The sequence below is a fragment of the Ambystoma mexicanum genome, chromosome 6p, assembly GCF_040938575.1.
Source record: "Ambystoma mexicanum isolate Mex_15411 chromosome 6p, UKY_AmexF1_1, whole genome shotgun sequence".
Classification (NCBI taxonomy): Eukaryota; Metazoa; Chordata; class Amphibia; order Caudata; family Ambystomatidae; genus Ambystoma; species Ambystoma mexicanum.
The window spans coordinates 1,502,119,642-1,502,142,408 of record NC_090935.1 but is presented as its reverse complement, the minus strand read 5'-3'; the positions used below and the strand labels follow the sequence as shown (position 1 = coordinate 1,502,142,408).

The window sequence follows — 22,767 nt, the reverse complement described above, 5'->3', positions numbered from 1 at the left end:
AACATAACTGATTGCTCTTTCTCATGTATAATAACTGCTCTAACAGGTTTAGCAGCATTCAATGTAGGAAGTGTTACTTTACATCGACTGTTGATGCCATCAGTGGAGCATGACAACCCACTAGTGTGTCGAAAACTTGTATCAAGTGCAGCACAAGAAGTAGGAAAGGTTCTTAGAAATTTAAATACCTTGAATGTAGATTAAGTAAGCATGGTACCTAACTTGATGTTAGCTTTTATTCACTTGCGAATGCAAGAGGTTTTAAGACTGACTACAATGTTTTGTTTGGAGGTAAACATGTACTTGTTTTGGAGACTTCTTACAATTAACTCCTGTGAAAGATTAACTAGTTTTCAAAATGCTGCAATCTAAGGATATTAAAAAAATTAGAAGACAAGGGAAAAGACAATTAGTGTAAAGGGGGTAAAAAGGAGGAACAATTAAAGGGTTAAAGCGCCAAACGTTCTTGTAATTACTTGGTTAACCTTTCATTAACGAGTACTATTAGCAATGATCAATATCAAATGTTGTGCGTCGTGTGATTATTCGCGACTACACACTCCCGTACCCCACGATTGATCACTTTCGCACACGTGTATTTCATAACACGAGTCATGAGTAGGCTTGCAACCGTAGTGCATTATATGATTGGCTGGCACCACAGGCGCCAAAACACCTAGCTGCGTCGATGAAGCTCAACGTCCAATTGGGTCATTTCGCATGAGCAAATTTCATAGTACGGCATGGGCATAGCTCAGTCAATATACTGCAGTGTGTGATTGGGCCGTTTGTTGACGTGGCTAAGCAGGAGGAGCGCAGTCTGTGATCCGATTGGCTGTGGAAAACAGGCGCGATGCAGTGTTGCTGTGTGTGCACAGCTTTCAAAGTGATTGGACCTTCCTTCGAAACCTCTGGTGGCGAGGCTTTTCCCAGGGAAGTGTCCAGGACCGCTCCAATGAACTGGAGTCTCTGTGATGGTATCATCTGTGACTTCTTTAAATTGAGGGAGAAGCCCAGTTTGTGAAGGAAGTGGCAGACATAATCTAGCTGAATCTGAGCTTGTTCCGGAGATACAGCTCTGATCAGCCAATCGTCCAGGTAGGGGTAGACGTGAATCCCTTCCCTCCTTAGACTTGCAGCCACTACCGACATTAGCTTGGTGAAGACCTTCGGGGCGGAGGTCAGCCCAAATGGCAGAACTCGAAATTGATAATGAGAGCCGCCAATTGCGAACCTCAGGTATTTCCTGTGTTTGAGATGGATTGGCACATGGAAATAAGCATCCTGGAGCTCCGGAGATACCAGCCAGTCCTGGAGCTAGAGGGTGTGAAGGATCTGAGAGAGAATTACCATCTTGAACTTGTCCTTCCTGAGGAACTTGTGCAATTCTCGTAAGTCCAAGATAGGTCTCAGTCCCCCGTCTTTCTTCGGTATGAGAAAGTAGGGGGAGTACCATCCCTTGTTCCTCTCTGCTACAGGTACCGGTTCTATGGCACTTTTCTCTAGCAGGTCTACAATTTCCTGCAAGAGAAGCAGATCTGGAACTTTCAGAGAGCTGTTCCCCGGTGGATGACTCTGAGGGATGCGTAGACAAGGCAGGCAATAACCTTGGGCAACTGTCTCCAATGCCCAAGCATCTGACGTAATAGCCTGCCATTCCATCAGATGTGGAGTTAACCTGCCCCCTACTGGTGTTTTGTGAGGAGAGTCCTCAGAGGGGTTTGGAGGCGGCTGATGCAGATGCCGAGGGTAAAGAGGCACCTGCTGCGGCTTTTGTATTTTTACCCCGTCCACCTCGGATGAATTTTTTCAGACCCCTTTGAACCGGCTGTCCTCTGCCTCTTCCGAATGCGGAATAGAAGCAAAAGGACTTACCTCTCCAAGAGGTTCCTGATGGGCGATATGGTGTCCGACGGATTGCAGCTCCCAGGGATTTTGCTGCTGCCTTTGATGTTTGTAGTTTTTCAAAACTGTCATCCGCCTTCTTACCAAACAAAGAAGCGCCGTCAAAGGGCATATTCAAAAGTCTGCTTTACACATCTGGAGCAAAACCAGACTATCGCAAACCAAGCAAATCTCTGGGTTGTTGTACTTGCCGCCATGGCCCTGCTGATGCTGTCAGCAGAATCAATGCCAGTTTGAAAGGATTCGCACATAGCGTCTATACCATCCTTGATGATGTTTAGGAACGCTTCCCTTTCTTCTCCTTCCGGGAGGCAGCAAGCCGCTGATGAAGCACACTCCCAAAGTGTGTGGCTGAACCTTGCGAGCGTACAAGTAGCATTGATGGATTTCAACGCCATGCTACATGCAGAAAAGACTTTTTTGGCCATAGAGTCATATCTCTTATCATCCCTGTCCTGTGGAACAGTAGGGTAAGCCGATTTACTACCTGATGAAGTAGCTGCCTGAACAACCAGACTCTCTGGAGTTGGGTGTTTGGATAAATATTCAGGGTCAGCAGAAGACACCCTATATTTAGCTGATAATTTTTTGTTAACCGCCGGGATTACCTCAGGTGTTTCCCAGTTTGCCAATATTCTCCTTTGTAATGCCGCATGAAATGGCACCAAAGGATCCTCCTGTGGACCTTTGAACAAGATGTCTGTGAGGTCACCTTGCTGAAAAGCAGGTGAGGGTGTGGACCACCCCATAAACTCTATTATCCTTGCCATCAAGGTTCTATAAGGGGTTTCAGCCTGTTCCCCTGGGTCTGGTCTGGCAAACTCCACTTCTGGGAAGTGTCCAACCCACTTGCTTCCTGTAAGGATTCTTGGAGGTCTTTCAACCTACCTTCCTCAGAGGTAAATTCCTCTGGTACAGGAGTTGCAGATCCCTGCAACTCAAAAGGTCTTTCCTGATCCGAATCCTCCCCTTCTTCATAAATAGATAAGACTCTGGAGTGATCAGGTCTTGAAAATGGTATAAATCCCATTTCCAGAGCAGAAGGGGGCCAAATTCGTCATGATCAGCTGAGAAAATGTCGACGTCGTCGACGTGGACGTGGACGTTAAAGGCTTCGAAGCCATAGAAAAAGGCATCGAGAAAGGTGGTAGAGGCCTCGATGAACTCGAGAGTATCGGAATTCTACTCGAGGTTGTCGAGGACATTCTCGTGATCGAGGCTCTGGGTATGGCCACTGGCTGTGAGGTGGCCGTGGGTTTGTCCTTTCTCGGCGTCGAAGTCGGAGACGGCGTCGACTCGACTGACCTGTGCGTCAAAGAACCCTTCGATAACGGCGTCGAAGACGCCGATCTAAGCGTCGAATTCGTGACTTTGCCTTTACTCGAGGGTTCGTGACGCTCTCGAGTGGCTTCTTTAGCCGAGTGCTGCGACTCGCAGCTTTTTGATTTTTTGGGTCTTTAACCCAGGGTATCACCCTCAGCAGTCTTCGAGGGGGTCGAGGCCGCTTTCTCGAAGACGCTCAGCATCTTTTTCCTGAATTCTTCCCACTCAGCCTGAGAGCTATGTTTTGTGGGGCAGGAGACCCTTTTTGGGGAAACGGAAGATGAAGACGACGAAGAAGGGGATCTTCGACGTCTCTTTTTTGAATGCTTAAATCTCGAAGAGTGATGGGAACTGCTTCGAGACCTAGAACGAGAATGTCTTTTGTGATGGCGAGGAGACGAATGTCTCGACTCCCCCGAGGAAACTTTCCAAGAAGTTTTAACTGCCTTACCTCTCTCGAGCTTCCCCTTACGCTCCTTCAAGGCTTTCGCCGTCATGGACAAGCAGTCCTCGCACTCCGAACAATGGTGCTCGATTCCCAGGCACCACAAACAGATCCTGTGAGGATCCGTCAACGGCATCTTCTTTCCACATTCTCGACATTTTTTGAAGCCAGACCGTGGAGTCGTCGGTTCGGGTGAGGAAGCCATCGAGTATGAGTCGGTATTCACAAGGAATAATGAAGTATATTTGACTGAAGAACTGAGCAACGATATTCCGAGGCCCCACGAAGTGCAGAAAAATGGAACCGAGCAACGGACGCTGCGCGAGTCTATTTATACGCGTGATGACGTCGGCGCCGATACGGAGGCTGTCAAGGGACATCGGCTCGAGGGACGTCGACGCGCAGCGCCCTCTACTGAAAACAAATTACGAGGCCAGCAAGCTGGGAGATGATCTATCAAAGATAAGGAATACGTCGGAGGACACATTCCCTTCGAAGTAAACATTTCGGACAGTTGACAATATTTCTGCGTAAAGGACCAACATAGCAAAAAGGACATCCAGGAGGTTATGTGCAATTTCTGTGGTAAGCTTTTGCAGAGGGGACCTTGACACAAGTCGTTGCAAAGCTTCGGTACATCCACGTTAACTCAACATCTTGTCCGCATTCATTGGGATGAAGTGGATGATTCATATAGGAAGCCTCATGTGAACCACAAGGTTAAAGCACATGGAGCAAGATCAGCACAGCAGTATTTATCATCTGACTTCTGATAAGATTACTAGCTATTTTCCACCAACTAACACCCAAACGCAGTCCATCCTGCCTGCACCTAATATTTCTAACTTTATAGTGATGTGCAAAACATGTCGCAGCTTGATCGAGGTGGGAGGTGGCAACCTAGACGCTTTGGGCAGGCCTCTTTCAAAAACATACTGAAATTGCCAACGTTCAGTATATTTTTAAGTGTACATTTTGTTTTACCCTATTGTTTAGGAAAAAAACACCAACAAACGTACTAAATATAAATACCTTTTGTTATATGTATGAATCCTAGTGTTATTCCCTTCACAGTTCCTATCTTTTTTCCTTATCCCCCAAAACGGTTCTTTTGTGGGCCAACTTTTCAGTTATAAAATAGACAATAAAGACACATGCTGTATATATGGATGAAAGAACCTTTAGCTGATACTTTCAATACCGTGTGTGTTAAAAAAAATCGCATACCCTTATGTATTTCATTATAGCCACGGTTATCCCCTGTGGAAGCCGTAGGTAAACCACCCCCACTCGTTGCCCCATTTAGCCGTGCATGCATCCTTGGTAGCTTGTCATGATCTCTGCTTCCAAAAGGTCAGGGTTTTCCCAACTCCCTTGGAAGCAGATCCATAACCCAGGTTCCGAGTGCCAACCAGTCCCAATTGGGACCTTTTGGACCCAGTGCTGGCGCCAGTGGCACCAGGCTCATAAATATGCCCAGTCCCAGCGCTGGAAGCGCCGGGCTCATAATGCTTGGGTGGACTTGCCTGCAGCAGACCATGCTGCTTACTTGCCTGCCAGTTGAGCCTCTGATCCTCTTCTGTTTGGAACTACTTTTCCTGTTGGGTGGGGCAGGAGCCACTCCCTAGATTCAGAACACTGGAACTCTTCTGGAAAGCAGGAACTCTTTTCTTACCTAGGTGTGGCTGTGGTAGGAGACACCTAAGCACTACAGGAGGCTATTTAAACCACACCCGATGGATGAATCTTGCTTTGCGTTATTCTGCATCCTCTGCAGCAGAACGCTCATCGTGTCTTCTGCATCTGATCCTGGGCCTAAGGAAAAAGGCTTACCATCCTGAATCCAGTCTTCAGCAACACCTATAAAGACAAGAAAGAACAGGTTAGCATTACGGTCTTCAGTGACAGCTCTTCACTTACCTGGTCCATCGGCTGTCACCAACGCCTCGCGCTGCATTCCGGCATCTGAAAGACAAAGGCTTACCTACTCTTCGTGCGCTCCGGAGGTCTTCACACTGCATTCCGGCATCTGAAAGACAAAAGCTTACCAACTCTTCGCACGCTCCGGAGGCCTTCGGCGCTGCATCCCGCATCTGAAAGACAAAACAAGGTGCGTTTAAAGACATTGGGGAACTTTAATACTCACGTGCCATTACTCCTTTCCACATCTAACCCAGTGGGTATTCCGGCACCCTGCAGCCGCTCCAAACTTGTACCTGCAACATAAAAAGACAGTTAGAGCGCATCGTGAAGCAGGCAACAAGCGCTTACTTACGTGCTTCCAGGCGCTTCTATTCATCACACGGGCTCCATCTTCAACTCACTTCAGCCCGTCATCCGCCATCGCCGGAACCCTGCAAAACAAGAGACATCATTACTAAAGACTTTAAAGACATTAGGATTACTCGAAACTTACCGTTCGTGCAGTAAACGACGGACAGCAGTCCTCTGAAGTCAAGAGGCCTGCTCCCCTTATCCAGTGAAGAAACTGGTTACAGCACCCTGCCCCGAGGCAGATGGAGAGCACGGCGTTCACTTACCTAAGGTGAGAGCGTTAACCTTTGGGGTTCTACAGGAGAAGAGAAAGGGAAGAAGAGAGAGACATTCAATAACCCAGTTCCTTAATCCCATATTTTCTATCTGCAGACATCTTACCCTTTGAGTCAGACATACAGTGCACAGAGGTCCAGCCCAAAGAGCCAGCCGTGTGTTACACATCACCTTTGAAGATACGGTATACGCCCAGTCAAGACGGGCGCCTCTACGGGAATCAGGTGAGCGTTACATATCTGCAGCTATAAAACCGTTTTAAATAAAAACATATGTGCATATTTATGTGGGCAGAAGTCTTGCTAAGATTTATTTTAGAATACATTGAGTGTAGTCTTTGTACACAGTTACTGTAACACTAAACTTTCTATTCATCAACAGTGCCTATAAATGTAAACACGTTAAAAAGTAAAGTAAATATGCAAACAAATACTTTTAAGAACCAGTTTATTTGGGGTGAACGTGGTTGCACAATTTCTTTTTTATTTTACTTTCTACACATGATACATTGTTTTCATTAGCTCAACTGTTTGTATTATAGATGTCAATTATCTCTGGAATAATAAAACCCTTGAAATTCAGGAAAAATAACTTTAGTTGCACGGACGTTAAGAACTGTCATGATGCCTACCCCCGGAGCACCAGGCCAGGCCCAGCACCCCCGGAAGCAGGCATCAGGCCCTCGGGTAAAAGCCCTGCGGCCCCTTATAGGTGCTCTTTGGACTCAGTCCTGGCGCCTTTGGCGCCAGGCTCATGTTGGACATCAGTCCTGGCGCCATAGGTGCCAGGCTCATAAAGGGAGGTGTTTTGTGCACTTACCTGATGCAGACCATGCTGCACGCTTCAGGCCTCCCTGAGACCTGAAAGGGACTATTTTTTCATAGGGACTATTTTTTCACTCGGGCGTGGCCAGGGAAGGATACATACCTAGTTGGGGAAGGATACATACCTGGGACTTCTTTGGAGGCTATTTAAGCCACGCCCAGACAGCAGCTCATGCTTCGCGTTGTTCTGATTCCTGCAGCTTAACACTCACCGTGTCTGCTCCTGGGCTCCAGCCACGCCCGCCTCGAACCTGGAAGACCTGCAAGGAAGGAAGAGAAGAGAAAGGTGAACCAAGAACTATTTTAAACTTCTTACCTGCATCCGGAATCCGGAATCTTCTCGCCAGCATCCCTGAAGAAAGACTTCCATTTAAAAGCATTGCGTTGCTCGCTGCAGCGCCACGCTTCACTCACCTGTCCTCGAGACATCTCCCGGCTCCATCGCGGCTGTCAGCATCGGACGCCACATCTCTGCACCTAGGGGAGAGAGGAAGAAACAAAAGGTGAGCAGAAGGAACACAGAAGGAAAGCCTGATTAACAGCCATAATACTTTTGGGTCGGCGCCGCCCCGTTGGCAGGTACCGTACCCCGGCCCCTATGAGGAAAGGACAAGAGACATTTCTGGGGAATGATAAGGACATTTAGAGGGATCGCCCTCATCACTACTCACCTCGGCAGTTTAACCCCTCGACGCATCGCCTTCATTCTGCACCTGAAATAAAGGACAGATCACAGGTTAGAAAGACAACATAAAGGGGGCCTCACTTGAACTTTCATACTTACGGCGCATTGCTCAGGAAAGTCAAGTGGATTTTGCCAGCGCCATTCTGAAAACCAGTGAAGTAACTGGACGAACACGCGCCCCTGCACCAGAAGCAGGATGGAGAGTTCATCCTTCCAAACCATAAGGTGAGCTTAAACCGGGGTTTGGAGGAAGTTAGAGAGGAACGAAGGGGGAAGGTGAAAAGGGGGGAGCTAGCACACTATTCTGCAGACTGTTAATCCCCTTTCTCATCTGCAGAAGGATATTCCTACGGGCCAGGCAAGCACGATTTGGAGGTCCTGTCCAATCGGTGTTCCGGGTCCTGCGCATCACGCTAGAAGAGGCCACAGCAATCCAGACTAGACCAGCGCCCCCGTGGGAACCAGGTGAACGTTACAAGAACTTACGCCCCGAAACCTCTGAAATTCACCTAAAGCCACCTTAACTTTGCGCAGTCAATGACCACAATGACATCACTGATGACATCACTAATCACATTACAACAGTAACCAGCATTAAGCATCGTCTTCAGCCATGGTCAGGGTGCATGTCCACATATATTTGAACACATTAATGGGTACTAATCATGGCCTTAAGTCATGGACACTGACCACAGTCTTTACCCATGTGCACTGTATATTTTAAAACACTAACAGACCTCCAACCACAGACTTTGAAAGCTGTAGCCTCTGGTGAAGGCCAGTTGTGTCCACTGTATATTATATACACTAATCAGCCACTAGTCATGGGATTTAGCACACAATTGGCGAGTGGCCACAATTTCTGGCTGTGCTCACAATATATTATAATATATAAAAGAGGCTCACTAGCCATGGCCTTTGACCATGAGCAGTTTGTACATCTTTTGGCCATGTCCACTGCATATTTTAAAATACTAACATGCCATAAGCGATGGACTTCGTACGTGTCCACTGTGTATTATACAACACTAACCAGTCCCCATTTATGGCCTTCGGCCGGGCCCACTATATATTATATACACTAAAAAGCCACAAGCCATGATTTTCCACACAATACTAGCCAGTGGCTACGGCCTTTACCTGTGCCGAATGTATATTCTAACATATTAATGGGCACTAGATATGGCCTTTATCTATGGCCACTGACTACAGCTTTCAACGTTGCCCACTTTATATTTAAAACAGTGATGGACCACTAGGCATGGCTTTTAACCATGCACATTAGTATTTTGCAACACTAACTGACCACTAGCTATGATGCTTGGTGATGGCCAGTGACCACAGCCTTCGTTGTCATCTGACTTCTGATAAGATTACTAGCTATTTTCCACCAACTAACACCCAAACGCAGTCCATCCTGCCTGCACCTAATATTAGTCCATGGCCTAAATTGTTAAGAAAATCAATTTTTTCACGAGCTAACTATTAAATGATGTCATGTCTAATTCCATTATTGATGTAATAACATACATAATGTAATTAGTTTTATTACCAGTGATTTCATCAGTGATGTGATCTGTCATGTCCTCATTCTAGTCATAGGCTGCGCAACAGTGGGCGCAAAGTTAAGTTGGCTTTAGCAGAATTTCAGGGGTGTTGTAGCATTAAGTTCCCACCTTAATGTCCATGCAACTAAAGTTTTTTCCAATGATAGAAGCTCTTTTCATGTGGGCCTCAGTACAGCTTGACCTTTAGAATGCAAAACTTGTAAGGACTGAGCATAGTATGGTTTAAAAAAAAGATCATGCGTATGCTGTGTGTTTTCAGTTATGCGATTTAAAACTAAGACAACACACGGCATCCAGGACTCTGGACTCTCTCCCATCTGTGCAGTATCTGGGACAGACTCTGCTTAGCTTCAAAGCGAGGAAGGTGGCGCCGCCTCAGGCCATGTTGCTCTAAGTGGTCTTGTAACTTGTGCTTAATTTTTAGGCAACCTGGCCTTAGGGGTTCTGCCCCTTCCTCGTTTTGAAGCTAAGCAGGGCCAGCCCTGGTTTCTGCACGGATTGCAGTTCCAGCCAGTGATTTCTCATTCCAGACGTCACTAACTTTAAAAATAAAGTGGTTTCCATAACCGTGGCTAAGAATAACAAACACCCTTGGTTATTATTATACCCGTGGCTATCTATAGTCCATACTAAACTAGGCATCCAGGTCTCTCATTCGTGTAGTAACCGGGACCGACCCCGCTTAGCTTTAAAGCAAGGAAGGGGCCGTTCCCCCTCAGACCCTGTTGCTCTAAGTGGTCAAGTGGTCTTGTAATTTGAGCTTGTTTATTATGCAAAATGGCCTGAAGGTGGCTGGCACCTTCCTCGCTTTGAAGCTATGCAGGGTCAGTCCCCAGTTTCTGCATGGATGGGAGTCGCGGATACCCATTTTAAGTGTATGGACTACAGATAGCAGCAGCTATGTGTAGTTTTATACCCACAAATATCGGGGAAAAGGGCAGGAGGAAAAATGTTTTGCCCCCTGTCTCACCAAGCCCTCACCAAGTGGTACAACGTCCTTTCATCGCCTGCATGTTCATCCCCATGCATTTTAATGTGCATATTGCATCAAATGAGCTCATCGAATTTTTTAGGGGGGTGGAAAATGACATAACGGTTTGGACGGATAGGCAATAGCCAAAAATAAGTGTGGGAGTGGGGTTGGGGCAGGGGAACCCCCCCCAAAAAAGAAAAAAAAAAACAGAGCATTTTCGATGGCATGTGCACGATAAAATGACAGGGGATGAAATTACAGGCGATGAAATGACATGGAACCTACCAAGTGCCCCCCTCATCTGTGCCAGCCCCCACAACGCCAATTGTCTTCACAATTTCATCCAAATCCATTGCATGAGTCAAAGGTTATTAGCAATTCATGTTTTCGGGTTTCCTATGGGAGACCGACTCACCTTAACTATAAGACAGCTGCCCTATAATTAAATGAAAATACTTTTATTGGAAAAAGTTAAGGGGATCAATACATTGTAACAAAACCTTTGAAATTCAGGGAAAAATTTCAGTTGCAGTGGCGTGAACGTGAAAATGTAATACAAAAAAAGCCTGAAATTCAGCAGACAATTCAGGTAAAGCTACCATAACTTCTCGCCCCCCTGTTGCACAGCATATGTCCACAATAATTAAAAGATGGCATTAGCGATTGCATCACTGATGACATCAATGGCATCAGACATGCGATTATTCATTAGGTATGTACAAATATGTTAAGGTTACTCTTGCTACATATGTTATTTCAGTACTCTCAACAACAATAAGAATATTGTATAGAACAATACATGGCTACACATGCATATAGCCATGTATGATATCCGTACTTGGAGCATATTTGTAATATTTATTAAAATGACATTTAAAATATAAATGTGTAATATTTCAGAAATACCTATACTTTTTCACTCAATAATAAGCAATTAAAATGGTCCATTGCATACACTGTACCTGATTGAGGGAAGTATATTTGAGATATTTGAAAGGCTATATAATATAACATGTATATACAGCAGTAAAAACATCATAATAGGAGTAAATATTTTTATTTTTGTATTTGTAAAGCGCGCTAAGGCCAGGGCATTGAGGCACTGCTAGCATGACAAATTACTCAAAAGATTGCAGACATTATGATAGAGACAGTGCAAGGCATAAATTAGTTTTCAGAAAGATTAGCAGAGTTTGCGAATTAAAATATTCTTGATTAGCAAACACACCCATTTGATTAGCAATTTTGTACTAATATTTTTGGTGTCACCAGAAGTTCTTTGCATCCAAAACATTAAATGACCATCAATATAGCATTTTTGTGCACCACTGAAGTGAGGTATTAGTGAGACGAATCAGGCCTTGAAAATTCTTTAAACTTCCACTAGTAGACATGCAGGTTAAGTCATTTAGTTTACCTACTCGACCTAAAAGAAATGCACACAACCTATAGGAACGGGTGACAAACAATGTAAATGCGCTTTCTGTAAAGTGGTGCATGTCACCACAAACTCACATTATGTTTGGCACACAGCTCTCAGCTAAGCGCAGTCAAACTCTTGACATTTACTGCAAAAAAGTCAATGTTAAACAAAAGTTTCAAATAAACACTGCAAATAGGAGTGGGCCTGTGGACTTTGCGAGCTCTGGATGAGTGTCTGTAAAAGGTTAGGTGCAACAAATACATAGATGGATATGATAAAAAGGCTCTTAAAACAGTTTGGCCAGCTCTCTCCCATAGGTGCTAATATATAATGCAATCTTAATCATAGAGCAAAGTGAGCTCTGGAGGCTAACTACAGTGTGTGGTATTGCAGTAGATATGTCGATATACAGTTTGGATGGAACTATTGATCATCCTTTTACATAAACACCTAGTTAGCCTTGTGTATTCATTATGTTAGAAGAGAGAAGAACAAGTTACTCTCTTACCTGGTAACGTTCTTTCGATGGGATGGTCCGACGATGTATTCCATATCTATGACAGTAAACACCACAGCTGTGCTGCTTCGGAAAATGTTTCAGCGTCTGCGTCCTGCGTCAATGACGTCGATACGCCGCCCTCGAGGACCTCCTCCGACGGCCGAAGTCACTGGATGTTATAAGTAGGACGCACGACATCCGTAGCCTCAGTTGTAGTTTTTTTCCCAGAACGTGTGCTACCAGTCTTCTGCCAGTTTGACATACAAAGGCTTGCGGAAACGTAAGCTGCAATCGCATAAGAAATTCTGTAGCGGGGAAGGTAGGGAGGGAGTGATATGGAATACGTCATCAGACCATCCCATCGAAAGAACGTTACCAGGTAAGAGAGTAACTTGTTCTTCGAGGGGATTGGGTCCTCCGACGTATTCCATATCTATGACAGACTCCCAAAGCAGTACCAATGAAAGGAGGTGGGAAAAGAATTTAGAAAACAGAAATTTAGCATGCCCAATCAAATTGCGGAGTAAAGGACCGCCTTGCCAAAGGCCAGATCCTGCCCCGCCGGATGGAATCGAGGGAGTAGTGACGTACAAAAGTATGTACCGAAGCCCAGGTGGCTGCATCACAGATGTTACGAATAGGAACACCCCTCTGCAGGGCAGTAGAGGCAGCCATACCCCTGGGAGAATGGGCCCGTAAGCCTACCAGTGGGTCCTTATCCGCCAAGCGGTAACACTCAGAGATAGCCAAAATAATCCAGCGAGACAAAGTCTGATTCGTCACAGCTTGTCCCAAACTCTTTCCAGCGTAACCAATGAAGAGCTGATCGTCCACTCTGACCCGGGACAGGCGTGAAATATAAAAGCTTAACGCTCTCCTAGCATCAAGCCTATGGAGCCTCTCCTCTTCCTTACCAGGATGTGGAGAAGGATAACATGCCGGAAGAACAACCTTCTGGCCTAAAGGAAATTCCGACACTACCTTCCGAAGAAAAGAAGGACGAACTCTAAGAACAACCCTGTCCTTATGAAACACAGTGAAGGGTGGCTTAACTGAAAGTGCCTGTAACTCACTCACTCTGCGAGCGGAAGTGACCGCAACTAAAAATACAGTTTTAAGAGTTAACAGTCTCAAAGGGCATGAATGCAAAGGCTCAAACGGAGCACCCATCAGAAACTTGAGAACAAGGTTCAAACCCCAACCGGGCACCTGGAAAGGTGACGGAGGGAACACATTAGTGAGCCCTTTCAGAAACTGAGAAATTAAAGGAATTTTAAAATAGGAACACTCTTCAGACAAGCGCTTAAATATGGACAGTGCCGCCAGGTAACCTTTAATGGTACCCACTTGAAGGCCCCTGTGGGTCAAAGAAAGCAAAAAAAAACAGAACCATGGGAATGTCGCATGCAAAAGGATCCACATTCTTATCCCTGCACCAGTCGCAGAACTTACGCCAACGGCAACGGTATAGGGACTTAGTTGCGGGCCGTCTGGCCGAGAGCAACACCTCCATCACGTCTTTAGCGAAGTCTTAATCCTTATACCTCAACCTTTCAGAAACCAAGCGTGAAGGTTGAGGGATCTGACCTCTGGATGGAGAACCTGACCCCCCTCCCGTGAGAGCAGATCGTCTCGGTAGGGAAGACGACGTGGAGGGCAGATGGACAAGTCGAGAAGATCCAGGTACCACATCCTCCGGGCCCACGCCGGAGCAATGGGGATCATCCGGGAACCGAACCTCCGTAACCTCTGCAGTACTTGCGGGATGACGGGGACTGGAGGAAACGCGTACTGCAGTGGGAATGACCACTCCACCACAAACGCGTCTCCTAAGGCTCCGTTTGGAGGAAATTCCCGCAAGCAGAATCTCTTGCACTTCCGGTTGACACTGGAGGCAAAAAGATCCACTTGAGGGGTCCCCCAAAGGGCGAAGATCTCCAGGAGAATCTCCTGAGCCAACTCCCACTCGTGAGAGATCACGCTCTGCCTGCTCAGAGCATCCGCCGTCTCGTTTTCGTCTCCTGCCAGATGAACTGCCGAGATCGAAACTTCCTGCTGGATTGCCCAGAACTAGAGCTGCATCGCCTCCCTGCACAGAGGAAGTGACCCTGCCCCCCCCCTTTTTGTTGAGGTAGTGCATGGCCACTGTTGTCCGTCAGGATCAGGACATTCTTTCCTCTCACAGTCGGCAGAAAAGCTTTCAGGGCTAGCCTGACGGCCCTCAGCTCCAACAGATTGATCTGGAGTCTGGACTCCGACGGAGACCAACGACCGCTGACTGTCAACTCATTGGGATGAGCTCCCCATCCCGTGAGGGGTGCGTCCGTCACGATCATCACCTCCAGCCAGGGCAGCCAAAATGAAGCCCCCCCCTCATCAGATTGCCTTCGTCAGCCCACCACAGAAGGTCCTGGGCGACCGAGGGCGGCACCTGAACAGGGCCCGACAGCCTGCCGGAGGACTAAGACCACTGGAGCTTGAGAGCACACTGCAAAGATCTCATCCGCAGATGAGCCTCTGGCACCAGAAGAATGCAGGATGCCATGAGGCCGAGCAGTCTCAAGAACTCAGACGCTGGGAGATTCTGGGCAAGTTGAAACTTGTGCACCATCTGCTGAATGTGATGAGCCCTCACCTGGGGAGGAAAACACTGCCCCAGGGATGTGTCGAGCACTGCTCCGATGTACTGGAGCCGCTGTGTTGGTGTCAAATGTGACTTCTTTAAGTTGAGGGAGAAGCCCAGCTTGTGGAGGGAGTGGCAGGTGACCGACAGATGATCCAGGACTTGCTTGGGCGAGCGCGCCCTGATCAACCAATCGTCCAGGTAGGGGTAGACGTGAATCCCCCCTTTCCTGAGGTGCGCTTCCACCACTACCATGAGCTTGGTGAAGACCCTCGGGGCCGAGGTCAATCCGAACGGTAGGACCGAAACTGAAAGTGCGAGTCGCCAACCGCGGACCTCAGGTACTTCTTGTGCTTTGGATGGATCGGCACATGAAAAAAAGCATCCTTGAGGTCGAGAGACACCAACCACTCCTGAAGTTGAAGGGCTTGGAGGACTTGAGAGAAAGTAACCATCTTGAACGTGTCCTTCCTGAGGAGTTTGTGCAAGTCCATGATGGGTCTCAATCCCCCGTCTTTCTTGGAAATCAAAAAATAACGGGAATACCATCCCTTGTTCCTCTCCGCTACAGGCACCAGTTCTATGGCGCCTTTCTCCAGCAGGGATTGAATTTCCTGCGCAAGGAGCGGATCCGGACTCTTCAAAGAGAGATTCCCCGGTGGATGGTCTTGAGGCCTCTGCCTGAAAGGAAGACAGTAGCCGTGGGTTATGATCTCCAGAACCCACACATCTGAAGTAATGGTGCGCCACTCTGCAAGATGCTGCGCCAGCCTTCCCCCCAACCGGCGAACCATGGGACATGGCCTCATGACTGAGCTGAAGCGGCTGCGGCGTTGCCTGATGGCAAAGAGGCAACAGCCAGAGCGGCCTTGGCACCTCAAGTACCTTGTTTTCCACCTCTGGCACTCCTACGGTGGCCCCTTTGACGGGCAGCTCCTCTCGCTTTACCAAAGGATGAGTAATAACGAAAGGAACCTCCCCACCATTGCTGTCCCCTAGGACGAAAAGACGAAGAATGTCGAACTGCAGCACCCAACGACTTCGCTGCAGCCTTTGAGGTCTGCAACCTCTCAAGGCTCTCGTCAGCCTTGCTGCCAAAAAGATGTTCCCCATCAAAGGGCATGTTGAGGAGCCGGGCCTGCACATCAGGAGCAAACCCCGACTTCCGCAACCACACAAACCTGCGTATCACGGTGCTCGCCGCCATGGACCGGCTGACGCAATCTGCCATATCCAAACCCGACTGAACGGCCTCACACATGGCATCCTTGCCATCCTGAACCATGGCAAGGAAACCATCCAGTTCGTCCCCTTCGGGAATATGTTCAGCCGCCAAGGAAACCAGTTCCACAGAGTGCGTGAAACGTGACAAGGCACATATGGAGTTGGCCGCCTGAAGTGATATACCCCCTGCAGAAAACACTTTCTTCGCCCAGCCATCAAAACGCTTGTCGTCCCTATCAGGAGGGATGGTAGGGTACGACGCCTGCTTTGCCGGGGCCGTAGCCGCCTGCACCACCAAACTCTCTGGAGTAGGGTGCTTGGACAAGTAGTAGGGGTTGCTACTGGCTGGGTGGTATTTTTGCGGCAAAGACTTGCCCACTGCCGGGAGACTCTCCGGAGCAGTCCAAGCCACCGCCACCCTCCTCTGTAGAGCCATATGAAACGGCAGTACCGGGTCAGTTGGTGGACCAAGGTCGAGGATAACCGTAAGGTCATCCTGAACAAACTCTCCCGGGGGAGCAGACCATCCCAAGTACTCGATGACCCTTGACATAAGGCGCCGGTACGAGGAGTCAGCATGAGTGCCAGGCTCAGGCCTACAAAACTCCACCTCCGTAGAGGTGTCCAGCCCACTAGCATCAAGCAGGGACTGCCTCAGGTCCTCAAATTGGCTATGGCCCGAGAGAATCTCATCTGGCACCGCGTCAGGCACCATGCCATCATCAGAGCCCTCATCCACCTCTGCAATAAACTCCAGATGGCGGTAAGAAGGCACAGCGCGTGAACCAAAGCCATGCTTGACCTTGGCCAGAGCCTTTCTAGGGGGTTCCGCCGAACCACGGGGTACCCCCGTTGACACAGCCTCGAAAGGCGTCAAGTGAATCGGAGTTGACGCCGAGCGCGGCGACGCCGAGCGCAGCGTCGACAGCATCGACGGTGCCGACAGTCCTCGAGGCCAGGGCCCCGAGCGTGTCCTCGAAAGAGTCTGTCGACGACCTCCGCACCACCGGTGTCGACATCTTCCGTGAAGGCCTCACAGGTTCACACGGTCTCAAGCGCATCGAGGACCTGGAGCGGGCATGGCGAGAACGGCTACCCTTGTCCGAGCAGGACCTTTCCTGCGAGTCGTGCCGGCCACCCGAGACCGAAGGCGTACGAGCGGTGTCTCTCTACCGGTGCCGACCGACCGCACTCGGAGGCGGGGACGGACCGGTGCCCTGCAATTCAAGAATCGCTAACATCTGCTTCCCGAAGGAAGCCCACTCCTCCGGTGTCGCTTGCATGGTGGGATAAGCGACCCGCCGACGGGCAAGCTCTTTGACATCCTCAAATCCTACCAGGAGGATGGTGACAAGGTTCAAGAGGCTTTTGCCGACAAAATCACAAAAGCAAGGGAGAAAATAAGAGCCGCTCAAAAAACATAGGACGCCCAGTTAAACCAGTGGCGCCCGGATCCCACTCAGCCACTGCAAGGAAATTCAGTTTCCACGCCCTTCCTCCTGAGGATATGATAAAAGTACTTTCCTCCATGAAACCCACATCATGTGAAGAAAATGTGATTCGCCCTAAAATCATACTTGAAAACAAAGATCTTTGCACCCATACTGACCAAGATAGCAAATGCATCTTTTAGAGACAGTACCATACCTAATAACATCACAACAATCACCGTCAAGCCCCTGCTTTAGAAACCAGGCTTACACCAAAAGGACCCCGTAAACATGCAGACCATCACCAATTGTAATGTTTTACTTAAGGTGATGGACAAGTTAGCTACTGAACAACTGCAAGAATATGTAGAATCGAACATACTGCATAGCCAGCAGTCAGGTTTCCAGACAGCACATAGGGCCTCATCACGACCTCGGCGGTAACGCCGGCGGTATTAGCGCAGGGACTATTAGCGCGACCGCCATAGCCCCCGGCGCTAATAGCGCGGGATCACGAGTTGGGCGGACTTGGAAGTGCCCATTCGGGAATGCCCCATTCCCCATTGGGCTCAATGGGGTAATTTCGCGCTCATACCGCCGGCGGATTCTCAACGGATTTCACACTAGCTCAGAGCTGGGTTGAAATCCGCTGAGGCCCTGATTCGGCGGACCCTTAAATCCGGCGGTAATAGCGCTACCGCCGGATTTAAGGGTTACCGCCAAGGTCGTGATGAGGCCCATAGTATGGAAACCGCAATGTTAGACTTGCAGACGTAGATGCTGAACATCTTGCACAAGGGTAAAACAGGACTTCTCATACTCCTGGACCTTAGGTGCAGCCTTTCACCTATTGGATCATAAACAACTCCAATGGGCATTAGTGAAAGTAGCAAATTGCTCTAGAGGGGCCACTAGATGGTAAGTCTCTTTCTTAGCGACAGAAAATTCAAAATATACCTGGGAGATACATTCTCCAAAGAGGCCCCATAACTTGTGGTGTTCCGCAGGGTGCTAGTTTGTCGCCCTTGTTGTTTAACCTTATATCAGGTATCTCTGTGTAGTGCTTGACAACATAGGAGCATTTTTTACAAACTACGCAGACAACACCCAGTTGGTGGTGGAACTAAGCACAACTATTCAGGGGACAGCTTAAGAGTGGAAACACTATATAAAAGCATGGAGGCATGGATGGAGTCAAATTGGATGTGCCTTAATGGCAATAAAACAGATGATTTTCGGATCCCAGCAGGCACAAGCCAAACTGGGATCTGAATATAAATCCTTTACCATCAAAGAGACATCCATCCATGTCGCTGACAAAATGAAAACCCTAGGACTCGTCATGGAGGCTTCCTTGGGCACCGGCACTCAGGTCGAGTACCTTAACAAGAATTGTCTTTATCATCTGCGCCTGCTCAGGGCCATTCGACCTTATTTTAGCAAAGCGAACGCTGCAAACATTTCAAGGGCTACCATCCTCTCCTGCCTTGTTTACGGCAATGTGTTGCTCTTAGGCGCCAGTAAACAGTGTATAGGGAAATGTCAGATTATTGAAAACAATGCAGTAAGAATAATAAGAAAGAAAGAGTGACCACATCACAGCTGACGGAAAGGCGCTACATGGGTTGACTATCAAGGACAGGATACATTTCGAATCCATGACATTAGGCCACAGGTGTCTCCAGGTGTAAGCACCAAAATATATGAAGGAAAGGATCACCTCATACGTCCAGAGACGCCCCCTCAGTTCAGTGGCACTAGGCCAGATCTCAGTCTTGCCCCACAAACGAACAAATGGGCTGGGGAGAGCCCTCCCAGTGCTATCTGCACAAAAATTGAACAAACTGCCACTAATGCTTAAACATGTGTCTAACTACACAATCTTCAGAAGAAAGCTGAAAACATTTTTTTAAATAAGGACTATGAGTTTAGTAGTTCACACAACTAGGTATGGTCTCATCCGCAATGTTTTATGATGTTTTATGTTTGCGCCCCGGTGCCTGCGGGCTTTCGGCGCAATACAAATCCATAAATAAATAATGAGCGGATTGGAGCCATTAAGGATTAAAATTGATATTGTATATACCCTTAATAAACCTAGATTACATACTTACACAATACTAGAGTTAAAGAGTTCTGCTCTCAGCTTTACCCTGAAGTTCCTGTGAATTTGTGTAGGATGAATTAAACATGTTGGGCGAGTTTGTACACATTTATGGACTTGAATTAATTTGGTAAACAAGGTTCAACTAATGAGAGTATAAAATGTATGTACAATTGGGATCCATTGGTAAACGTTAGCATGTATAACGGTTTATTTTTAAAGGTGACAATAGAAAAAGTTTATTTGCAAATATTGACATAAAACGTGTTTTTATTAACAGACTAACATGTTATGATGAAATTATAGCTCCAGAGACAGTGTAGAATAGTAAGTGTATACATGTTGCATTTTTTTAAAATAAATATATCTTTCAAAAACATACCCACCTCATAAATGTGTCTACGGTTTTGTTTATGAATGTTTGGTTTTCTAGGGGCGGCCCGTATTACTGAAATCCTAGAGTCTCTTTAATTGCAAAGTTCCATCATAGTACATACCACATCATTAATGTACCTCACGCGCGTTTACAGGAAGGCCGAGATCTGAATATCAATTAAGAAATTGTGCTTATTTCCGCAAATGACTTACTTTTTAATTTCTTCCTCCACAGTGGTGATCCCATCTTTCTGAGGGTTAAGAAATTTGTTTGTGGCACTGCCAAAATCACAAAGAACATAGTTTCCACTATCACTTAACAAAATATTCTCCACCTAAGAAAGAAAAAGAGAATGCATTTGCAAACATTGGGAGAAAGCAACTTGAAATGACAGTGACCATTACAGGGATCATTTTGCTTCCACCACAAAGAAGGCCATTAACAAAACACTGCACGTTAGTTTCACGTTATCAGCTCAGAAAAGTATGCTGTGACAATCTTAATCCCAATAATAAATATTACACAAAGTAAAGGATACACTCAAATGTGACTACCGGTATTCCCAATTTATCAACACATGAGATTTATACATTCATAAACTGAGGTCCTGCATTTAGAAGTTCATGTCTAGGTAATCACTGAAAGAGTATAAATGTATAATATTTAGAAATATCCAACACAATTAGAGCCGATACTTTAGATTTTGAAGATCTATGAATTTGCCCATGATCTATATCGAAATCAAGCACCTTATAGAGGCATAATAAAATCTGCAAAAGAAGGTACAAATAAAATACAAAATTGGTGCAAAATATTTAGAAGAGCCATTCAGGTCAAAATGAGGAGAAACTACCATTTGCTACAAGATAATCTAAACTGCATATGGGCCAATCTAGAAATATTACTGAAATGAAGTAACACTTTTTCATAGGCTCCATCCATTGCCAACTATCAGATCGTTATGTATTTATTTTTTCATTTGTAAAGCGCCCAACTACTAATGCATCAGGGCACTGTTGCGATCCAATTGCACGATACAGATGTGATAAAACGGGACTTGCCAAGGTAGATAATAAACTTCACTGGGAAAAGCATAGCGTAGCTAACTCCCTTTCATAGAGGCTCTTCCTCAGGAAATCTTTTATAGCAGACTGCACAAAATGACCATAGTCAGGAAGAATTGGAATTCTGTACGATTTCAGAGGGATCTACGTGATCCGACCGTGGCTGATTTTGCCGCGGCCGGAAAGTTTGCATGAGAAAGGTGCGAAGTACCAAAATTTTGCACCTTTCTCATGCGGAAACACGTACATACCCACACCCACAACATACCCATGACACCCCCCCCACACACACCCCTATCATAAACAAACCCCACTAACCTTTTCCTTCACGCTGTGTCCCTACGGCGCCGGTTCCCTTTCACTTTTGTGATCGGGAACCAGCGCTGCAGGGTCCTTTTCTTTTTTTCTTTTACAGGGGCTGCAGGGGTTTCCCTCGCAATCCCCGCTCACTATACTGTAAAGTGTACCGGTGTACCGTAAACTATAGTAAGCAGGGTGTTTTTTTTCCCATGGGTGTGCTGCGGGGGGGTCCTTGGCAACACCCCGCTCACTATACCACACAGTATGGTGAGCGGGGTGTTGCGGGAGACAACCCCGCAGTCGTCTTTTTTTTTTTGTTTTAACTTACCTGCAATGCTACCACCAAACGTTCAAACTTTTGGTGTTTGAACTTTTGGGGGTAGCATTTTTAGAACTTTTTGTTCATGTGACCATTTAGATAGTCTTTTTGTACAATACCCTTAAGAGCTTACTCATATCTCGCGGGGATGGATCAAGCCCTGAGATCTAGAATTGCATATCTGCCAACTAGGGGCCTAGGCGGATAACTCTGGGATGAAAACATGGCTCCAGTGAATAATGAGTCTTCACCAACTGAAAATGTTAAGATAACATGCGTTTTTTTAAAAACTATTTAAACTCTTTATTGATCATTTCAACTTTATAAACAGTCATCGACTAACATTTGTAGGTTAAATCTTAAACCAATCAACTATTTTCCCTCCACAGAGACAACTTTTAACTCTTTACCATGAAGGCATATAACAGAATCATCAACTATTAGTAACCCATTGGTATATACACCCAGAAAACACTAAAACTGGACAGGACATACACAACATAAATAGACAAAACAACTCAATTCACATTTATCTCTCTATTTGTTCAGGTCTTTCGAACCCACACATTCACCCAACTCTTCCAACTATTATGCTAATAGTTGAGCCACAATTATACAGTTCATTGAATGGTCCCCATATTTCCAAATATTCGCCCTCTCGATTCTGTTTTTGTAGCATTCGTTTCTCATAAATGGACAGAGTCTAAGCACGTCACGTAAAGGTTTCTCAAAGACGATTTCCATGAGGCCAAATGGACTCTGAAATACCACAGACTCTGATTATTTCTATTAACTATTTTCCAGGTCTGTGTTCTTGGTCTTGACTACAGCAAGATAACTTCCAGTTTTGCAATCTCTTGTTCCATACCAAGTGTACTATGTGGCAGCCCAATTCTCTGTTCCTCCACCTCAATTACACCACAGAGCTTCACAATTTTGCCATTGGAAATGTCCACTCTTGCTGTCAGCGCATCTTGCGTCAGACACCTATTATGGTACCAGGTTGAGAACTAATGCAGAATAGATCCAAGCATCAGTAATGGTAGATTTGGCAGTATGTCCACAAACCACAGCAGCCCACCAGGTTTTAAGCACGTGAAGACCGGATGTGACATATCATCGGAGGTCTAAG

The 22,767-nt window shown here is 46.6% G+C and overlaps 1 protein-coding gene across 1 annotated transcript in view; it reads right to left on the bottom strand.

Annotated features, from left to right (window-relative positions):
• Nucleotides 1-22,767, bottom strand: part of BMP2K (BMP2 inducible kinase) — a 1,074,721-nt gene that overhangs the window by 719,705 nt on the left and 332,249 nt on the right. The window contains exon 5 of the mRNA XM_069626343.1: nucleotides 20,165-20,286. Within this exon, the coding sequence (XP_069482444.1) occupies nucleotides 20,165-20,286 (122 nt within the window). The remainder of the gene's footprint in view (nucleotides 1-20,164; nucleotides 20,287-22,767) is intronic.